The sequence below is a fragment of the Balaenoptera borealis genome (assembly GCF_965194805.1).
Source record: "Balaenoptera borealis genome assembly, chromosome: 16".
Taxonomy (NCBI): Eukaryota; Metazoa; Chordata; class Mammalia; order Artiodactyla; family Balaenopteridae; genus Balaenoptera; species Balaenoptera borealis.
In genome coordinates, this window is record NC_138872.1 from 55,459,619 (window position 1) to 55,481,958 (window position 22,340).

The window sequence follows — 22,340 nt, forward strand, 5'->3', positions numbered from 1 at the left end:
ATGATGTTGGCACAATGGCAGTTGTCACCACTCACGTGGCTAGGGGTGTCCACCATTTTCTTACATTTATATCTCTTTGGAAAATAGACAAATACGTGAAAAAGCAAAGAAGAAAATAATAAGCACCTATATTTCTACCACCAAGAACTGCCATTTTGAATGATTTTTTCCAAGTATGTGTATCTATATACCTGTGTATCTACATGTGTGTAGATATACACACACGTGCACACATACACTTTAAAAATGGAATACACATTCTCTTTACAGTCAAAACACGCCAAATATATGTGTGTGTGTATTTGTATATATATGTATTTGTGTTTATATAAACATATAAATGTATATCTTTAAAGGTTTTAAAGAGGTTTTACATATATAAACTTTAAAAAGTATATGCATATGTGTATATACACATACGCATATATACACATACAATGAAAACAAATTATATTTATATTATGTGTGTATATATGCATGTGTGCATTTATATATATATATCTCTTAAAAATTTTACATATATTAACACACACATTACCTTTTATAAAAATATAAAAGCAAAATATATAAATGTTCTCTTAAAAGGAGAACTAGAGTTCTCTCAACTTTGGCCATCTACATGAGTCTCCTGTCCCTTTCCCCAGAGATAATGCTATTATGCGTCTAGTGCCATTCTTCTAGGCCAGGGCTCAGCACAGCAAACTTTCTGTAAGAGGCTCGATAGTAAATATTTTAGGCTTTGCAGGCCATTGTGTCTCTGTTACAATCACTCAGCTCTGCAGTTGGAGAGCAAAAGCAATCATCAGTGTGTAAATAAACAGCCATAGCTGTGTTCCAATAAAACTTCACTCATCGACCCTGAAATTTGAATTTCCTACTTTTCCTCTTTCCTAAAATATTTGTCTCAATTTTTCTAAACTTTAAAATATAAAAACCATTTTTAGCTAGTGGGCTGTACAAAAACAGGCAGTGGCTGTATTTGGCCCTGGGGCTGTAATAGGTCAGCCCCAGTTCTGGTTCTTCTTCTATACCTCCATAGATATTTCCGTATCTACAGATAATAATATCTATAATATTATTTCATTTGTGAATTTTCTTTATAAATGGTATCCTAGTGCATGAATCATCTAAAACATACATTTTTATCTCAGCAAAATTTTTACTAAAATATATATATATATATAGTTGTACTATGTAGTATGTACAGATACGCCATCACTATCTGTACATGTATGTGTCTGTCTAGCTATAGATTATTCCCCCATAGCTTTAGTCAGTTCTTTTCACTGCTACATAGTATTCCATCATAGGATATATCATATTTTTATGCCATTGGGTATTTATCATTTTTTTGCTATTACAAGCAGTGGTACAATTATATCCATGAATATTTGTGCATACGTTTTATCAGGGTGGACATTAGAAGCAGAATTGCTTGGTTATGAGGAGTGCACCTTTTCCATTTTAATAGACACCAATCAGTTTCCAGAGGGACAATACCAGTTTACCCTCCCCCCAGCCTCCGCTCTGGACCATCTTGTCTTGTCACCGCAGATGCTAGTGTGGACCTTTAAGTCCCTTTGGATGAATACAGATATTGTTCTAACTCTTCACCGGGGCACTTACACACGAGAATAGCAATTTATATCAATAACCAGGTTGGGCAACATCTGCCAAGGCTGTCACACTCTGTGATTAAATGGCCACATGTGCCAGGGAACACGGGGACGGTGGGGTTGTAATTAGGGTTTGCTATCTTTCCACCCATCACCCCCACCATCCTTAACTTCAAATAACCTTGCTTTTGTGAACTGATTTGTGAATCAAATTACTCCACTGAGACTGCTAGTTTCTGCTGTGATAATAATATTTTATATTGGTATATCTTTACAACTACACAGGGTTCTGGTTAAGCAAAAGTCTAGAAACCTTTTGCCATTTTTACCTGATGCTGTTGAAAACCATGTCCAGAGGATAATATATGGTTACATTAGAAGTTAACTGTTAATCAGGGAGTGTAGTGTATTTTGCACTACATCCTCACCGTGAAAGAACATTTTACTTAATGTTATCTTAGCATCCCTTCGATGCCACTGCCCCCAAGAAAAGCAGGCAGAGAAAACACACATAAACTTTTCTTAAGTCCACAAGGAGCAAGTTAAACACTATATGAATGCAATATTAAAAACACCCTAATGCATAGAAGAAGGAAAAAAAAAACCCTCCTCATTTTGTTACTGGTGTGACAGAGATCAGTGATGGTTATGTAAGGACTTGGTGGGTTCCAAAAAAACCCTGGAAATATTGCCGCAAGTTGTGGAGCTGTAATAAATGTGAAAATAAATATTTGAAAGATTTATTAGCATTTTAAAATATGCTTACCCATATATAAAATCCTAATCAGTTGTGTACAAAGCCTTTAACAAAAATAAACTATCCAAGAAGTTGACACAGGAAACCAATGCTTATTTCACTGTTCATCAAATGCAGTATATCTGTATGAAATTCTCTAACACATTTAGATCCTTCCCATTCAATGAACAGTTGCTTGAAGAAACAAGGCCATCTTGGTGCATGTAGCTTGCAGTTCTGAATGTGAAGAAAAAGAAGAAACAAGACTCACTTCTCCCACCAATAGATTGTTTGGTCTCTAACCAAAGCTACGGCTTAGACCGGGAATAGCTAAGCTGGGAGTAGCTACAATCTTCTGTAACTCATTTCATTTAATAAGAAAAAGCATATATCTATGAGGACTTTTGGGGAAAAAATAGGAAATTTACTTTGATTCCACTATTATCCAAGGTAGATGCATTTTAGAAGGTGTCTCTAAAGTTCAACAGGATACGATATGTATTTTCGTCCTCAAAGCAGGCTCGAACTTCAGAGCGTCCTTATTTACTACATAATGTGTAAGAAGAATTGAGATCGCAAGGCTTTAACCACTGAAAAAAAAGTACAACGGCTTCTGGGAGGAAACGCCAAGGAAAGCTTATCAGCAGCGCTGGGGGAAGGGAGTCGTGGGGGTCTTCCATCTTTTACTAGTATTTATATGTGAAGTAGCATATTGGAAGTCATAAATACTGTCCCGTGGACGTTCTGAATAATGCAGGAGTAGTGTAAGTAATTGGAAGTGCTTATATCCTGCCTTTAGACATTTCACTGCTCCTGAGTTAAAATTGGTTGTCAAGTGTGGACGCGGAGGACCGTGCAAGGTGCCCTATTCTGTCATGTGGTACATATTTAATGCTTGAAAGAACAAGGGAAGGGACACGTGCAGGAGAGAGAGAGGGGGAGAGAAGTGAGGTACCGCCGCCAGCTCGGTGCTTAGCAAAGCGCTTTGGGAGGCGCGGAGGCGGGACCCACGCAGCCTCGGCGGCACCCACCGCCTTCCCGGGGCTGCAAGACTTTGCAAAAAACATTAGGCGTCCAATTTGGCCAGTGTTTTTGGCGCGGAGGCCAAGGCCGCGCGGGCAGCTGGGCTCGGGCGCAGCAGCGTCCTCGACACCTCGGTGGCCTCCCTTTGTGTGCGTCCCCGCGTTGATTGCCTCCGCGCTCGGGCTGCTCGCTCGCTCTCTCTCCCAGCGCGTTCTGCACCTGCTGGCGGCAGTGGGGCGAGCGCAGGCACTGCGCGCCCGACAGATGACTGGAGTCATTTACATTGCTAGCACGTGGCTGCCGTTTGCTGTTGCCTCGGACTTCTCCCGTGTTCTCCCGGGGAGGAAACAGGAGGCACTTTGCAGCCGACAATGAAATCTTGGCAGCTAATTGCAGTCGTGGGAGATGCCCTTCAGGTAAGGCGAGAGAAGACGCTCTAAACACTGTCAGGGAGGGAAGGGGAGACCGAGAGCGAGAGCCGGATGGGGAGGAGGCAGCGTCTGCAGAGGCTTCCTGAAGCCCACTGACTCCGCGGGAGGGGGTGGAAGAGGGACGGGGACCAGGGGCGGGCGAAAGGGGGGAGGAGTGTGCAAATTGACATTTGGGGCTGCCTGTGGCAGAGGAGCCGCCGTCAGCCGCTGTCCAACGTTCACGCAGAGAGAGGGTGGCGGCGTGTGCGCCTCCGGGGCTGCTGTTTAGAATAGGGACTTGGCGGCGGATGGAAGCCGGGCGCACCGAAGCCGCGATGGAAGGCTGCGGATGCCTTTGCCACGCGTGAATGAGACACGGTACGTAAGGCCAGCCCCGGGGACCCGGGAGGCTGGGCTCTGGCGCGCCCGGGGCGCACCCAGGGGCGCCGATCGCCTGGAGAGGGCGAGGGTCGTTGGGAGCGACCGGGGAGCCCAGAGATGAATGGATTTTCTGGACCGAGTAGAAGTTAGTGGGGAACTTCATTGCCCATGCTCATTGGCTCCGTTTAACTTTACTTCCAGAGATGAATAAGCGTTTATAAGAAACGGTGTACAAGTCCCAATAGGCTAGCAGGGGTTTTGCAAGAGCTGCGCGGTTCTTCAAACGCGAGGTTTCTGAAATGACTGGCCAGATGGGCCGTGCATTGGGAAAGTTGGCACGCTCACGATCCGAGGGGGCATGTGTGTGCGTGTGTGGGGAGATGTATTTCATGTTTGTGCAGACGTGTCTACTGTGCTAGTTGCGCTGGGGTACTCTTATCTCCTCTGCTTTTCCTGATTCCCAGGGAAGAGAGAGTAAATTGACAATACCAGAAAGGCTTTGACTTAAGAAATAGGCTCTGGACCATTTTATTGAATGAAACAAGAGTCATCCTTCTTGAGAGATCAAACGGGGGAAATGTACCTTGCCTTCCAAAGTGATGGAATTAACTGTCAAGCATTTAAAAAACGTGCAAAATGTTGAATACGACATTTATCAGCCTAGGAGGATCACCTAGAAGCCTCAGTCTCAGCCAATCCCTCTAGCCATTATTTTCAGATTACGATGAAACTGGTGGTGTTACTTATTTCTGTTGACGCAAGAGATGAGGCCCTCCTCCGCTTAAGAGGGGCCCAGAGGGAATTCTGAATCCAAAAGTTTTGTTGGCAAAATCATCTTAGTGAAATATTCATTAAATTACCTCTTAAAAGAGTCACTTTCCAAGTTAAAAGAAAAAAAAGAGTCACTTTCCGAGTATCTTTAGATATTTCATAATTTACTCATTGTTTATATGGCTTTAATTTTGGTCACATGGAAATGAATGTGGTTTGTAATGGAAGAAGTCAAAAATGATTGTGTAATCCTTTTGGGGGGGTAGCTGGGTAGTAAATGTCTGGTTTAAGACTGTAAAATCTTTCTCAACTGTGGTTCCTATTTTTGATCCAAATGTATCTTCAGAAATCCAAAAGGGCGTGAATGTAGCTGTGTTTGTGATACGGAGTAACTTGCCTTTGTGGTTTGCTGTGATTAAGTTTGCAGAGGGTTGTTCTTCAAGTAAGTAAACTAAAGTCGGTCGGTGACAGCTGTTTACCACTGCCGTTCACAGGCAATGCGGGCAGCAGTCACGATTTTCTTATAAGAAGCAGGATTTTTCAACTCCTATCTGCCCACTCACACTCTCCACACACGCTGATGCTTCCTCTGTATTAGAATACTTGCAGATTATTATGAAGAGAAAATTGCTTCTCTGAAGAGTTGGAGGAAGTATAACCTATGGGGAAAGGTTTCCTCTGGCCCTTTCTTAATCACCCTTCTTTTTCCTTCCTCCCTTCCTCCCTCCCTCCCTCCCTCCCTCCCTCCCTCCCTCCCTTCCTCCCTCCCTTCCTCCCTCCCCCCTCCCCCCTCCCTTTCTTCCACCTTTCTTTCTCTCTCTCCAACCCCCTTTCTCTCCCCATCCACCTGTATTTCTTTCCATCTGCCTTTTCTTAGTTTCATACCTGGAACACAGAAAATTTTTCAGGTATTTTCTCCTACTACATTTTTATCTTAACAAATGTTTTGCACCCTGAAGGATAATCAGCATCTGATTTTTCTTTTTCTTTTTTTGTATTCTCTGCTCATATACAAGAATTAATATCAGGCAATCCATTATACACTAATCTTATTTAAAAAGTGAATATTCAAACTTTTCTTGTCGTTTCATTTTAACCAAGCAAATAGACCCTTGGAGAACGCCTTTACTTTACATGAACAGAGCTGAATCTTTTCTCTGTCATCACCAAGTGATAGATTTTTACAACCGTGCACTTTGACTTTATTGGGCTAACCATATTTTTACATTGGTCTCTTGTAAACTTGCCCCTCAAACTTCTATTTTCTCCATTACCTGACTTTAGTTTAGAACCCGGATTCATTTTAAGTCTGTATTTACTTAAACTTAGTAGAAATAGCCATCAGCCTTGACTTATGGGCCAGCTTTTTAAAGTATCACAAAAATAGTGTATTTCTTTTTTCCATTTTTGTTTCTCTCTCCCATAAGTATGACACAAAAGCTGAAGTAGATTTCAGGCAAAGGGCTTTTGGTGATGATTGCCTTCCTCTAAATTATAGTTGTGAGATGTTGAGACTATATGGGCGTATTCTGAGAACATTCCATGAGAATCACAGTATGTATTCCTCTGTTTAATTACAGAGAACCTGGTTGGGTGAGTCAGTCTGGAGCCGAATAACTACTACAATGTCCAGTGAAAGACAGTTTTGGTCTTGTTTTCTGGCTAAACTTATAATTTTTATATTACATTTTGAGCAAAGTTACAGGACCAGAGGAATGGAGCATGGTCCGAAAGAGGAAGGGCATTTATGAAATAATAATAAAACCTTATTATTATTAATTAAACCTTTATTTATGTTTCATTTTTAGCTATATTTTTTAAATGTCACATGTGTTAGTCTTCAAGTTATCACCATAAGTTCTTTGAGAGTAATTCTAATGGGATTAAAATGAAAGTCTTTTTATGAGACTTTAATCCCCAACCTGTGTTGATTTTTCCGACAAACATAAAAATAAATAGGGAAGTAAAACATGGACCCTTAAAGATTTTTGCACCGTAGACTTTATTTGGTTGTAGATCTGAAACCTTCAGGATGTGATAACATATTTGATCTTTGTACATATTTGTGGGTGGACGTCTTTGTCCTTCTGTCCGTTTTCCTTCATTTTCACGCAGAGTTGAGTGTTTACATATATCATGAGCAATAGTAAACAGGGGCAGATAAAGGCATGAAGAATTTTTTAATTATTGATTTTAATTTATTTGAATTAAATCATATATAACAAAATCTCAGTCCTGACGATTTGCTATCCCTGTTGCTCCCACACCCCCATCCCGTTCGCATGGCACTAAAAGAAAGAAAGCAGTCTTTAAAAGTCAGCTTTTAACACACGGTGCTCTACTTGGAAATCTTTATAGTTAATTATTCAGTCACGATAATTTCCCAAACAGTTTTCAAGAGTGTTTTTTTTATTAATAGATACAAAGTTTATATGAAAAGTTGTGCGCCCTGTGTGTGTGTGTGTGTGTGTCTGTGTGTGCGCGCATGTGTGCACATGTGCCCAAAACGCTGAAACAGCTTGTGTCAGCTATAGCAACTCGTTTTTGATTCAGCAAAACTAGGTTATGAATTCAAGCAATTAAAAATGACAAAAAGCCCAATTTCACTGCCTAGATTAATACACTTCCAATTTTTCCTGCTCCATAAAAATTTCAAAGTGTTCTTTCTGGTTAGGTGTTTGCATAACCTATGGGGTATCGGAAGGTCCCCATTTCACATTTGCTTATGATGTCTGAGTACTTTGATGTAGCAAATGTAAATAGGATCAGTAGGATGTTCTTAATACAATTTTGTATTTGCAACTTCTCGTGAAATTTCAGTTGGGTTTAAAGGAGGAGCGAGAACAGTTGTTCGTTCCCTAACATTAATCGGTGGTGAACAATCCTTCAGCTAATTCAAATGTCAGGCAGGCCAGGGAAGACTTTTCGAAAAGTGATATAATTGTAGCAGAAATAGTGCCTCCACCTTCTAAGGATGGCAGTGAGATTTTTCTTTTCTTATGCAATGGTGGGCGCATTTATTACTTTTTCTCTAGTTTTATAGAAGTGAAGTCTGGAATTCTGGATTCATGTTTATCTAATTAGCCAAAGTTCGCTGTTCTTTAAAACGGGCGATTTTACTTACAGAGGGATTAGTGGTCACAATTAGCCGCCTTGAATTCCCTGCAGTCTTGGGAATTGCAAAGTTGGCTAGTTGGTTAAATTTTCTAGACTGGTTGGATACACCTTGATCTCACAAAGAGCGCAGAAAATCAGGAGCTCTGTTTCCCTCACACTTTGAACTCAACACAGAAAAACGGCAACAACCAAGTGGGCCGAGGTGCCCTCTGTGCCCGGTGTTGGCTTTGGAAAGAGGACCCGTTAAGGACCATATGGTGGGAAGGCCTCCACCAGCCTTTCTTTTTCCTCTTCATGATAATTCTTCATCTGTATTTGCTACACGATATATTTCTCTGTTGTTTAATTGAAATATCTGCTTGTGAGGAAATCCAGTTGCTTGTTTGCTAAAGGGATGAAAGTACCTGTTGTGTCTATTATATTTTTATTTGCATGTATAAATAGAGACTTTCCATTCTTATTAGACTGATGAGGATGATATGATAGCACATCAGCAGTAACGGGGATAACAGTACAGAAATGCTCACCTCCACCTGGGCCCTCACTGCCTCTGTATGCCAGGTGTTGGACTGGGAGTTCTAACATATTTTCTGTGGTCCTTACCACCACTCTGCAAGGTAGGTATTGCCATGCCTAATTTAGAGATGGGGAAGCAACCTTCAAGACTTTTTATAATTAGAATATGCAATTTGAATCCAGATTTTTCTGGCTTCAATATAACAAGATACCACTGAAATGTACTAATCTGAATTTAGGAAGATATACGAACTGGATACTCAACTGATGCCCTAGGCCAGTGATTCTCAACCAGGAGCAATTCTTTTTCACTCCCATCCCCTCCAAGGACAACATTTGGCCACATATTGGAGAGATTTTTGGTTGTCACATTTAGGTGAGGGCTGCCACTGACATCTTTTGTGTAGAGACCAGGGATGCAGCTAAACAGCCTAGGATGCACAGGAGAGCCCCCTCCCCGAAAACAACAAAGAATTACCTGGCCCATAATGCCAGTAGTGCTGAGGCTGAGAAATCCTGCCCTAGGCAATATCAGTGATGCTATGACTGATACACACATGGCCCGATTTTTCAAGAAAGTGGATAAGTGAATTTCAGTTATTAAACTTCTAAAATCTCCGATTGGATACTGTGAATAGGATCGTGTTGCAAAATCAGAAGGTCTGTATTTTCTTACAATTTGACTTTAAAATTTTATAGCTGCCTACTCTGAGCATCTTTCCTTATAAATACGACATGGGTCATTGTGATTGAATTACCTTCTTTTCCCTGATGTACTCAGTGTTACCTCCGACAACTGCTCTAAAATGAGATTGCTTTCTATGGTACTGATGTCAAGAGAAGAGAAATGCAACATCACTAAATGAGTCATGCAACAGTAATTCTAAGAACCTTCCTGCTTCCCCTCGGTATTCAAGCACTGTTATTTTCTCCTTATCTTTAAAGGTTTGGCACATAGATTTATTTGCCTATTTATCTAATAAACACTTAGTGTTTTACATGTGCCGAGTTCTATTATAAATGCTTTAAAATATTAATTCATTTAATTCTTAAGAGAAGCCCACATGGTTGATATTGTTATTATCTACTTTTTACAGAGGAGAGAGAGAACCAGGGCCCAGAGAAGTTGAGTAATTTGCCCAAGGTCAGACAGCTTCTAAGTGGCAGAGCTGGGATTTTACACGCCAGTCTCTGCTGCTAACCACTTTGCCATGCTCTTTACTAATTTGAGTTTCTAAATGTGCAGAAGCACAGTTGTTTCAGCAGCGTCTTCATTTGAGTTTTGAAACAAAAGACATTTTTAGTTTCATTTCCGGTTAAGAAAACTAACAACCATTTTTGAATGAGAGTGAACGATAATGCACACAGCTTTATTTTTCACTATTTAAATACTTCTGAACGTGCACTTTTCCAGGGTCAGTAGGACTTGTGAGTTCTCTTTATTTATTATTTATTAATACTACTGAAAACAATAGTATTCAGAAGGACATACTTAGAGGATGAATGATCTCTTCAAGAAACTTCACTTTTTGGTTTCCTGGCACTTTAAAATTTTTCTAGGGGGACTTCCCTTGTGGGCCAGTGGTTAAGACTCTGCGCTCCCAACGCACGGGGCTCAGGATCGATCCCTGGTCAGGGAACTAGATCCCGCATGCCGCAACGAAAGATCCCACATGCCTCAAAGAAGATCCCACACATGGCAACGAAGATCCCACGTGCCACAACTAAGACCCGGCATAGCCAAATAAATAAATAAATAGATATTTTAAAAAAATTTCTGTGGAGTCCAGTATAGTCCATACCAAGTGGGATATGGTGGATGTGGGCACATTGATTTCCAACTTGATCTTGCTGAAGCCAATCTGCCTTTCCTCATTTAGACCGTGGGAATGACCAAGTCCATCTCTTGCTCTGTTGAATTTCCACCATGTAGTTAAAACCCATGAAGAGAAAAACAATTATGGGTAGATGTTTAAATAGCAGTGCCAATTTGACACACTTTATTCTGCATTAGAAGAAACAGTCCTGCAGTTCTACAATTAAACGTACCTACACCAATGGTTCAGAAAGCCAAGATGGGAGTAGAGAACCTCAATCAATTTAAGTTGAATGAATGAATACATGGATGGAAGAATTTATGTATTAAGAAGTTTCTTGTCAAGGGCATATATGGGTGTATACTTTAAAAGGAAGCATCTTGCATCTTGAATGCAAATACTGGAGGAAGAGGAGGTGGTGGCAACGGGAACCACTGATCTGGGAGAAGTCAGTTCTATGCCAGCTGCCTCCTCAGGCTTCTCACCCAAACTTCCCATGACTCGGGTGTTGGTACATAGCTCACTATGCATTGCTCCACAAAAAGCTCGAAGATGCTGAGCCGCAAGAATGGACTGCAGTTTACATGAGGCAAGGCACAGATTTATGGATATGAGGGAGGAAGGGTCACGGCTCTTGAACAGCTTTGGTCTGGCCATCCAGCAATGCCAAAGCCATGGAAAGGGGCTCTTGGGCCACCCTCCCCCAGCCCCGGAACATTCCAGGAACTGAGCTGGAGGTGGAAACCATTACAGTCCTTCCTGTATATTTCGGGCCCAGTGAACTCACATTTACACGTAGACAGTGAGGAGTGAATCCCATTTCATAACTGTCAAAAGACTCACGTTTCATCCATTATCGTCACATTTCTGTTTTTAATGTAGTTCATCGAATTGGCTTTTGTGCAATACCTATTCCATCCAAGAGTTGATTCAGGAAATGGTTTAAAATTAAACCAGAATTTGTTGTTCAGTGGTAAATAAACGAGGATAAACTCATGTAGCTAAGACTACCCAATAAGGTTCCTTAAGTGTGGTCTATTAGTCTATAGTGCTAAAATACATATATCTTGGTTAATTGACTAAAAGAAGAAAACAATAGGAAACTGGATTTAAAAGAGCCATTTTCATTCCATATCCAGTGGAATTGGTTTCTAACATATTTCCACATTTAATGTGAATCTGCTTTTTAAAATAAAGACAACTGGTGGTAAACTTTGTGTGCCATTAAGAGTGCATCCAGCAAGGGGAAGATGGGTTTCTGCTGAGTCCCTATTACAAAGTTTTCCCAGAGAGGTAGAAATATAGAGGGTCATCAATGTTATAAGTGGTTCAGGCTTCAACTTCTGCTGCTAATAGAAAAGAAACCAGGTTTTGTTGTAATGTACTAGCAAACTGCTCAACATAGAGAATTATACATCATTATCATGAGTACTGATCCTGTCTATTGAGTGTTTTGTGAGCCATACATTATGTTAACTTCTGGATATACATTATTGAACTGAGTACTCCCAGCAACTTTATGAGACAGGTGCTCTTATGAAACTCATTTTTCATAAGGGGAGACTGAGACTTCATGTGATTTTTCTAGGGTTACCAACTGCTAGTGAGTTGGATTAGTAGTCAGTTTGAAATTTTATGACTTCAAAGACTATTTCTGCCCTCTTTTTGACTCAAAGCCATAGGAATCTTTGTTCTTACAGTAGTGAAAAATGAATCTGACATAGATCAGATTTGGTTAACCCTGGGGAGTCCCTGCGATCCTTTAATTAGGACTAACCTTCTTATAATCTTGATGGTATATGTAGATGGATGGATGGATGGGTGGATGAGTGGACGGATGGATTCATAGAATGACCACCTAATGACCCAGAAGGAAAATTGGCAAAGAGCGTGTATATAGTTTTCAGAAGGATAAATACCAACAAGTATATGAAAATACGTTCATATATACATATACATGTATATATTTGGGTGTGTATTTGTATATATATGTGAAAAGTTTCATCTGTATATATCGATGTTTCATATATCATGTTGGAAAACAGTTGCACACTGTTGGAGAGAGTGTGGAATGGTACATTCTTCTGTGGACGACAATTTGGAAATTTTTATTTAAAAACAAAGTGCATATCCATTGGCCCAGCATTTCCACCTCTAGGGTTTATGTTGCTCAAGTTTCCAAAGATGGTTGACTGCAGCATAGTGGGAAGAAAAACTGGAGCAAACGAAATGCCTAACAGTGGAGGATTGGCATGCCAGGAAGCATTCCGGGAGTGAAGTGGATCTTCATGGACCTGAAAGCGTGTCTGCGGGGCTGCAAGCAAAGAGTCCAAGCTTCAGACATGTGTTAGGAAAACCTTGTTAGAAAACACACCTACACTGGCAAACGTTTTCTATACATGGAGAAATTGTAACAGATAACTAAGGGGCTGAGAAGGGGGGTGACCTTTGTGGTGACGATGGAACTTGACTGGGAAGGGAGCAGGGGAGAAATGAAGGTGTTTCTTTTAAGGTTATGCAAGAAAATCGGTTCTAGAGACCTGCTGTGCTTCATCGTGCCTGTAGTTAGCAACGTGGTATTGTACCCTGAAAAATTTGTTAAGAGGGTAGATAGAGCTCATGTTAAGTGTTCTTATAGCGCACACACACACACATACACACAGACACACACACACCACACACACATACACACAGACACAGACACACACACACCACACACACACACACACACCACACACACACACATACACACAGACACAGACACACACACACCACACACACACAGAGACACACAGACACACAGACACACAGACACACACACACCACACACACACACACATACACACAGACACACACACACACACACACACATACACACATACACACAGACACACACACACACACACACACACACACACCAGATGCAAGGAAACCTTTGGAGTGATGGATGTGTTTATTACTTAGGTTGTGTTGATGGTATCACGGGTGGATGCATATATCCAAACTCATCAGATTGTTCACGTGAGACTTGCAGGGGTTTTTGTATATCAATTACACCTCAATGAAGCTGTTAAAAAAGATTATACCTTTATTCCTTTTTATCTTCAACAAACATACACTACTTTGGTAATAAAAAATACTTTAGTTAGAAAAAAAGAGCTTCCATTTTGCAAACAAGCTCTGATCAGCCCCTCACTCCCAAGCTGATGTCGATCAGCTTAGATATCAACCTAGATATTCTTAGACACAAGCAATCCAAATTGCTTTGAAAATGTGCTTAAGAGAGACTTAAAGGGAGATAAACCCCCAAACTGCTCGATTTAAAATTATGTCCTGGCTACGGTTTGGGGTCGTTTTGTGCTCTGAAACGGGATGGTTGGCTGTTGACAGTTTCGGAAAGTGATAAAGCTAAGTGTTAAGCCTAATGGTTTGGCCACAGAGGAAAACCAGATTCCCCCAGTGCCGCAGACGCTTGTCATTCATCAGCGGTACTACAGATTCATGTATCCTCCCGGTTGTGCGTGTCTGTCAGGGACTGTGGGCTGCTCAGAGTTGTATACTATTATTTTTTTATTCATCTCTGGGTCATTTCATCTTCCTGTGCCAGCCACATGAATGGCTGTGCATGAAAATTGTATTTTGTTCTGAATTTCCCACTGTGAAAGATGTTTACTATATATTTATGAAAACACTGCAATAACAAAACCCTTTCTATAGCCTTTCAATTTGCTGTAAGGGCAGATAAAATATTTTTATCTTGAACTGAACTTCATACCTTGGGAGATGCAGCGGGTCCAACTCAGAATAATAAAACACTTCAGAGAAAGGCAGGCGCTGTTCAGATTGGTTCAGAAACCCGTGCACTCTACTCGGCAGACCTCTGTGCCTTGAAAAGTACCAACTAAATACACAAACCTAGAACTAATCAGTGCAATGTATGCATCATTAAATAGAAAAAGAATCTGTGTCTTTATTAAGTAGTTTCACAGTGAGTCTACAGAGAGTCAGGGGGACCCAATGAGCAGTGTATCCATAAGGCTGGAAAATCCAGGGACGAGGGTGGCTGTCACCTCAAAGTATTGAAAACTTTGAATCTTCACTTTCGTTTAGGTTTTGGCTTTGTTTTCAATGGACACTTTTGTCCAGGTAGTTTTGCAGATTCACATGCAGTCATGAGATATAATACAGAGAGGCCCCTTGTGCTCTTTACCCTGTCTTCCCTCCAACAGGAATATTTTGCAAAACCATCTATCACATCATATCCGAGATACTCATGTGGCTGCAACCCACTAATCCTACTCAGATTTCCCCAGATTGACTTGTACTCATTTGTACGTGTGTGTTTCGTTCTACCCGAATTTATTCCGTGTGTAGGGTCAGGGATTCACCACCATAGATAAGATACTGAGCACGTCCATACGAATCATCTCTTTTATAACCATGTTCACCTCCTCTCACCACCACCTGCCCCCATCCCTAACCTCTGTCCTCTACTTGTAAAATCCTGTCATTTCAAACACGTTATATAAGTGAAATCACACAGTATTTAACCTTTTGAGATTGGCTAATTCCAGTATCATTATTCCCTGGAGTTTTATCTGAATGACTGAGTCCATCCATCATTTGTTCCTTTTCACTGCTCAGTAATATCCCACAGTACGTGCTATGTGCCGCCATCTGTTGAACCACTCACCTGTTGAAGGACACCTGGGCTGTGTGTGGCTATCACAAATAACAGCTGCTGTGAACACTGGTGGACAGGTTTTTGTTTGAGCGTGAGTTTCGCTTCTCTGGGATAAATGCCAAGCAGAAGGCTTTGGCGATTTTTGATTTGTACGCATTATGGGTAACATTAATATGTTACCCCTATTGGAAGCGAATGCCTGTCACGCACACACCAATCAAAGGAAAAATGTAAAATCTTACCCACATCTTGGTGTTTATTTCTACATAAACAGAGTACTAAATCTAGAGACTAGACAGCATTTATGCAGCATCTACCATATGCCAGGCTGCATTCTACGCCTGCTGTGTGTGCTAACTCACTTGTCCTCATAGAATCCTTAGGATGCACATACTACTGTTACCCCCACCTTCAGAAGGAGAATCACACACAAAGCGCTGAAGTCCCTTGCCAAGTTGCTACGATCACTTAGAGGTAGGCAGTCTGGCTTGAGAATCCCTCATTTTAACCACTATCGATGATCTGAACCTCGTTCGCAGATCTGTGGGTCATACCTTCTGGGTCAGCTGAGATGGCAACACTCATTGGGTCGGGTCAGCATTTATCAAGCTGGCTCTGAAAGGAAACAGTGCATGGATTTGTGTACCTAGGACAGTCGCCTAGCTGACTTTACTGCCCCTCAACTCATTGCTCTGATTTAAGCTTACTTTATTTGACCATCTCAGACAGATGGAGGTTTCTTCTGGCTTTTAGATTTCTAAGAAGTAGATTTCACAATCCTCCCTTGGTTACACACTGCAATATTTCACAGCTCTCAGCTGCAGTATGTTCTGCCTTTCCGCGTGGCCCAGATCTGTCTTACAGAAAACTGAGCCCCTGGTCATTTGCCTACCTTCAGTGAAGATGTGGAATCGATGGCCCCATATCTACTCAACAACACAACTTAAAGGTACTTGTTTCTAACAGAATCTTGCATGGCTGCTTTACATTAATCATGGAGCTATCCATCCTCCAAAGGCATTTCATATTTCTACCAGGCTTATAAAGTATTTAATATTTTCATATGCTCCAGTGTAAAGCCATCTGTTGCAGTGACAGGACAAAATGTTGAAGGCAAGAACAAGCGTATGTTTATGGAAAGATTCCATGAAATGTTAACAAGAAAGATACGTGCTACTCTGGGGTGTCTTGTAGAAAATGGCCAGGGGAATTGGGAAGCCATGACCTCCGGCACTGGTATTTATAAAAAGGCAGTTATAGATGACACATGCTCTTTTATTTCTGTCCTGTAAAGTTAGACTAGATTGTCAACGTACGTGGCGGCAGAGACCTCTTTGAAGGGAAATAGTGGTATCATCTAATTTTCGGAACTTCATTTCATCTTTGTTTTTCACGTGCTTCATGTGACTTTTTGTTACTCTTCTGCACCAGCACATTGGGAGCCTGCTGTGTGCTAAGCATGTGTGTTGTTGCTGGAATTGTGTTTCTAAAGAGTTAGAACTGTTTCTCAGGGCCTAACCTTTAACAGCCATGGTGTGGTGTTGCTAATACAGAAACAATCAGATGGGAATCAATTCTGGCTGCCCACTTGAACATATCAGTGTAGGCACAGTTCTCTAAAACTGTTGCTACACCCCGTTGCCCCTTGCTGAACTGAGCTCAGAAAATCAAAGCAAATGCCTCCAAGCTAAGGCCCTGGCGCTCTTGGCGGAAAACATCAGGGCTACAACGCACTGAGTATCGTGAATCTGACAAGCACCGTGGGAGGCGCTGTGCATTGGTTGGCTTATTTAAGCCTCCTAAGCATCTTCCCTGGCAGGGGCCCTTGTTCTCCTCATTTTACAGACGAGGGAGCTGTTTTCAAGAAGGTAATTTACCCAGGATTGCACAGCTCACATGGGATGGACCCTGGATCTGACCACAGGCAGGCTAAGTCCATAAACAGGATGCTTAAACTATTATGTTGTATCACTGACGTTGGTAAGAGAAGAGAAGCTTGTTCAATGCCTTCCAGACCAGTTCTTCCAATGGTGATGTTGGCTGGGACATGCAAATCAAAATGCAGCAGACTCTTGAAGTGTGACCTCTACAAGCTTCAGTTCTCAGCTGCTTTGTGACTCTGTGAGTAAAGTTGTCAGTGAACCACAGAGGGAAGCTTGCAGAAAGAACTTGGTGTGAAGGGAGAAAAACAACCCCCAAGAGTGCTATAACAGAACAAAATCATCTATAGTAACCCCCCAGACCCCCTCCTTTATATCAATTTTGAGCTATTTTCTACCAACACATGTGAAAAAGTGTCTTAAATCACTCACCTGCTTTCAACCATATTAATAAACGGATTATGGACATAAGTAAGAACCTAGGTCCCGACTGTAGCCATGTCAAAAAATGACAGTTTCTGGCTAGCTACTCCAAGGTTGATCATGAAATAGTAGAATTCGGGGGAGTTTATAAGCAGGCATATATATTTTCTTTTTTTTTTTTTTTTGGCTGCACCACATGGCAAGTGAGATCTTAATTCCCCATGCAGGAATCAAACCCGTGCCCCTTGCATTGGAAGTGCGGAGTCTTAACCACTGGACCACCAGGGAAGTCCAGGAATATATATTTTCAAAAAGAGCGAGACACCATCAGATCAAATTAAGAAAAACAATCAAGGTATCTGAGACAAGAAAGACCGGTTAGCTTCTAAATACCATTGATTTATTTAGGTCAATTCCGTCAGTAGGATGTGAGGGTTTCTTCTATAAGAAACACTTTTAGACCCATAGGTTTTGCTTTCAGGTGTTCATCTCAATTCAATTATAGTGATAGGTTATAAACATCATGGAGACAGAACAGGTGAACAATATGTAATTAATCCCTAACACAATGCCTGGCCCATATTAAGACCTTGATAAATGTTTTCAAAGAAAGTATGACCATATTGGATTGTGCCAGGATATTTATTGTGTATTACATCCTGGTAAACCCAAGTCAAAATTATATCTATAATAATTGGATAATGTTTTCAGAGCCCTATTGAGGGAAGTGTGTTATTCCTACTTGCTAGTTCCCTCTCTCCTAAAGCCGAGAAATGTGGGTATTTTCTGAGTTATGGCCAGAATACTACGCCTAGGAAAAGCAGTGGCATCTGGTCTCACAACTAAAATATTGTCGCACTCTTGTATAGGGTATATGGCAAGCAGCAGTGTTCTAGAGCCTTCTCCTCCAGCACGCTCCATTGGCAAAAAAAGCAACTTATGGTTAATGCAATGGTGAAAATAAATTATTACCATTCTCTTATCGTGTGACAGGTTAGTAATTAACTTATGTCATCAGTTGGCCTCCCATAACTATGTTTATTCAGCTCTGCGGAGCACTTTCCAGGGAAAAAGGAAAGATCAGCAAGGCGTTCTTTGTTTACTGTAGATGCTAAATGCTGGCGGAATACATCTTTTCCTATTGACTAGGAAATAAGTTGGTTGTTAGGACATGATTTTCCATTCTTCAAAATGATATGGTGATGCAGGGAACTTGAAAGCTACCCTGGAATTAAGAAAAGCATAAAGAAATTGCCCTTTATGTACTAATCGAGCCATTGTGCCTGTTTTCTTTGGGTATTTTTTCCTGTATAGTCATAGCAAAGAGCCGTGTGTAAAAAAAAAAGAAAAAAAAGGTATGAAAAATTTTAATTGAAAGAAAAAAATATTTCCCATTGTAGGTTAAGTGCCTATCACACAGCCTAGGAACAATGGTATTAGATTTATAATAAGTACAAGTAAAGCTTTTCATTCTGATTGGATTGGGTGTATTTTTCATCAGCATCTCCCGCATGAGCCATGATTCCAAGACAGAGTCTTGTAATCTCCTGCAGTGGGAATGATTCAGCTTAAAAATCAATAGGGCATGAGGTATTTCAAGTTCTCATTATTGTAATGTGTCAACATCACTTCAGTGACCCCAGAGTCTTATGTTGGCTGGTTTTCCCCCTGATTTATTGTGCAATCTCGCAGGGCAAACTATAATTTCACTTGGAATCAGAAAGTCTCCATTTATGGTTTGTGCCCCAGTCGCCAGTCATTAGGGCATTCTCAGGGAATCGATCCCTCCTCTTGTTACTAAGAACTGAATGAAGTTGTCACCCGCTTCGATTACAAAGGCGACTGGTAAAAAGACATGGTGAGGGTGAGTACCTTGGACGAGCTCTGGCTGGAGAAGGGCTTCCTGGATGTTCGCCTGCTGCCGCTAGGAGGGGTTCCAGCTTTTCTCAGGACGTCTCTTGCAGAAAAGCCCCGCCACCGAGTTAGCATAGTGCTTCATTTCTTCTTGTGTGAACTGTGGATGATGTCATTCCCCTTGGTTAAAAGAAGAGGAGAGAGCCTTTCATGAAAGTCTGAGTTCTGGCACATTTCCTAGAACTTGTTGAGTCATGCCAACTCTTCTTAAATACCTGATCATCATGCTGAGACTATAAAGCCAGGGTCTTACATCCTTTTCCTAATTGGCAAAATACTAGGAACTTAAAGAAACTGCCTGTAAGAAGATGACCCTCTGATTTCAGCATGCCATCGATCAATGCATACATTCTACTCTGCTGCATACACACACACACACACAGACACACACAGACACACACACACACACTCAGAGCTCCTTTCATTAGACGGTATTCAATGAATGTTTATATGATAGTGTCAAGTCATCCTATAGCACCCATAGTGAGTCCAAATTGCATATCTAATACCTACTACTTAGCAATGGGTCAGAATGTCTGCCCAGGTCAGCCTCATCAGAAACAGAATTAAGTACGTACCATGTGTGTTCCATGCACTTTGAAATCAATAGAGTTCTTTCCCTCAAGGGGACTAACCATGGAAAAGAAGCAAGGTAAGAGGCAATGGCAGCGCAGGGAATGTAACTGCAGAGGCGGGAGGAGGCATTGGACACAGGAATATAACAGGGTCCGGAAGATTTAAAGACTGACATTAGCATTTGCTCACTTGACCACATATGAAGATACCATTCTCCTCCCCCGTAAAGATTATGAAATCCATTTTGATATCTGTGCAGCTGATTAATCACCATGTTTTAAAGTCACCTTTGTCCAGTAAGATCATGCTGTTTTATCTCAGCCCTTGGCGGATGGTTCTGTTCACCCAGGGGCCTCCTCCATCCCTCCTTCAGTTTGAGGTTGGTGGAGCTGCTCCCACCAAGTCCCTGTCTTTTCTTCCTGACCCTCCTGGTAGAGCCCCTTCCTCCTAGAGCTGCCCCAGCAGGGTGGGATGCAATCCCAGTCGTGACCACATGGCTCTTACTCTCTGTTTTTTAGTCTGACCCTGTGCCCTCCAGCTTGGCCAAGTTTACAGGCCATTCTCATGTCTCTTTGCATCTTGCCAGTTGATAGTTCTTCAACTTCAAGAGCTCAGTTTATCAAACTCTCTGAATCTTATTCTACGACGTATGTTCACTTCGTAGACATGTACTGGGTACTGTGCTGGGTGCAGTACCCCTTTTTCATATTCTTTTCTAAGCTGCTAAATCGAGTAGTTCTTCCTTGAGGCTCTTTATTGATGCTACGAGTTCTTCTTGGGTCTCCCAGCCCTCTTAGGACTTGCCTCCTCTTCTGGATTCACTCACTCATTGATTCACTAAATACTTGATGGAGATCCTGGTAAGTGCTGAAGAGATAGTGGTGAACAAGATAGACTTATTTGCATTCTAGCTGAGGGAAGGTGGGTCCTTGACTTTGAGGGGCTGCTTGGGGCCCCAGAGGGATGAAACCCTGGTTCCCTAGTTTCCTGGGAATGGGCTGGGTTATTCCTTCCTGAACAGAATATTACCTATTAGAGCTTAAACATGACCTCACTTGTCCTTCAGGCACTGGCCTCAGGCAGTGGGAGGAGATGGAAAGATCATGTGGTTCCATTAGCTGTTTCTAACCTGTGGGACGTTGTGCAGATCCGCCTATAGGGATCCAAATCAACTGTGACCCCAGAGAAAGTTGACATCAGAATCCCTGTCCCGCCCAGCATGCACCCTTCAAGGCGTATAACCTCAGCCCTGTGAAGTTCTAGGAGAAACCTCAGAAGAGGCTCCTGAAGCAGTGGCATAATTAGAAGCTCAGGTCTTAACTCCACCACTAAGGACCTTGAGCAAGTTAATCTCCCTAGGTCTCAATATTCTCATCTGTAAAATGGGATGGCAGTAGACCCCATCTTACAAGACCCTTTTTTTAAAATTTTTTATTTTTTAATTTTATTTATTTATGGCTGTGTTGGGTCTTCGTTTCTGTGCGAGGGCTTTCTCCAGTTGTGGCAAGCGGGGGCCACTCTTCATCGCGGTGCGCGGGCCTCTCACTATCGCGGCCTCTCTTGTTGCGGAGCACAGGCTCCAGACGCGCAGGCTCAGTAGTTGTGACGCACGGGCCCAGTTGCTCCGTGGCATGTGGGATCTTCCCAGACCAGGGCACGAACCCGTGTCTCCTGCATTGGCAGACGGATTCTTAACCACTGCGCCACCAGGGAAGCCCAAGACGCTTTTTTTAAAAAATAAATTTATTTATTTTTGGCTGCATTGGGTCTTCATTGCCGCGCGGGGTTTCTCTAGTTGCGGCGAGCGGGGGCCACTCCTCATTGCGGTGCGCGGGCCTCTCACTGCGGCGGTCTCTCCTGCGGAGCACGGGCTCCAGGCGCGCGGGCCTCAGCAGCTGTGGCACACGGGCTCAGCAGTTGTGGCTCACGGGCTCCAGAGCACAGGCTCAGCAGCTGTGGTGAACGGGCCCGGCCACTCCGTGGCATGTGGGATCCCCCCAGACCAGGGCCCAAACCCGTATCCCCTGCACTGGCAGGCGGACTCTTAACCACTCTGCCACCAGGGAAGCCCTACAAGACCCTTTTAAGGACTGCATGTGATTGTGTATCTAAGAAGGCAGCATAGTACCTACCACATAGGAGATGCTTAATAAACATTAACTATTATGAGAGAGGGTGAGAAGGGGAGAGAGAAGGTGTATTGATAGTGAATGAATTGTGCTGGCAACCTGTGTATGTGGTCATTTCCATTTTTAACCATCTCACCTCTTTGAATGTTTTTGCCATTAACACCTGACCCTGAATAGAGCTCACCTTCTCTGTGATGATAGGTGCTCCTGGATGGACCCTGTATATCAGCTTCCCTGTTAGACATGGACCAGACACTCTTCTTTCTTGGTATTTTATTCTGTTCCTGCTGGTTCTACATTGAATCCAAATACTACCTTGGGTTATGTCTATGTTATAACAATCCCAT

At 42.1% G+C, this 22,340-nt stretch overlaps 1 protein-coding gene across 29 annotated transcripts in view; it reads left to right on the top strand.

Annotated features, from left to right (window-relative positions):
* Nucleotides 1–22,340, top strand: part of RBFOX1 (RNA binding fox-1 homolog 1) — a 2,204,510-nt gene that overhangs the window by 1,106,804 nt on the left and 1,075,366 nt on the right. For 2 of the 29 annotated variants that reach the window (XM_082362281.1, XM_082362271.1), the window contains exon 1: nucleotides 3,650–3,791. The exons of 23 other annotated variants lie outside the window; for them this stretch is intronic. In XM_082362281.1, the coding sequence (XP_082218407.1) occupies nucleotides 3,747–3,791 (45 nt within the window). In that variant the 5' untranslated portion in view covers nucleotides 3,650–3,746. Of the gene's footprint in view, nucleotides 1–3,644; nucleotides 3,792–22,340 lie in introns of those variants that run through there. 4 more of the 29 variants (XM_082362267.1, XM_082362259.1, XM_082362276.1 and 1 more) reach the window with 4 other exon arrangements.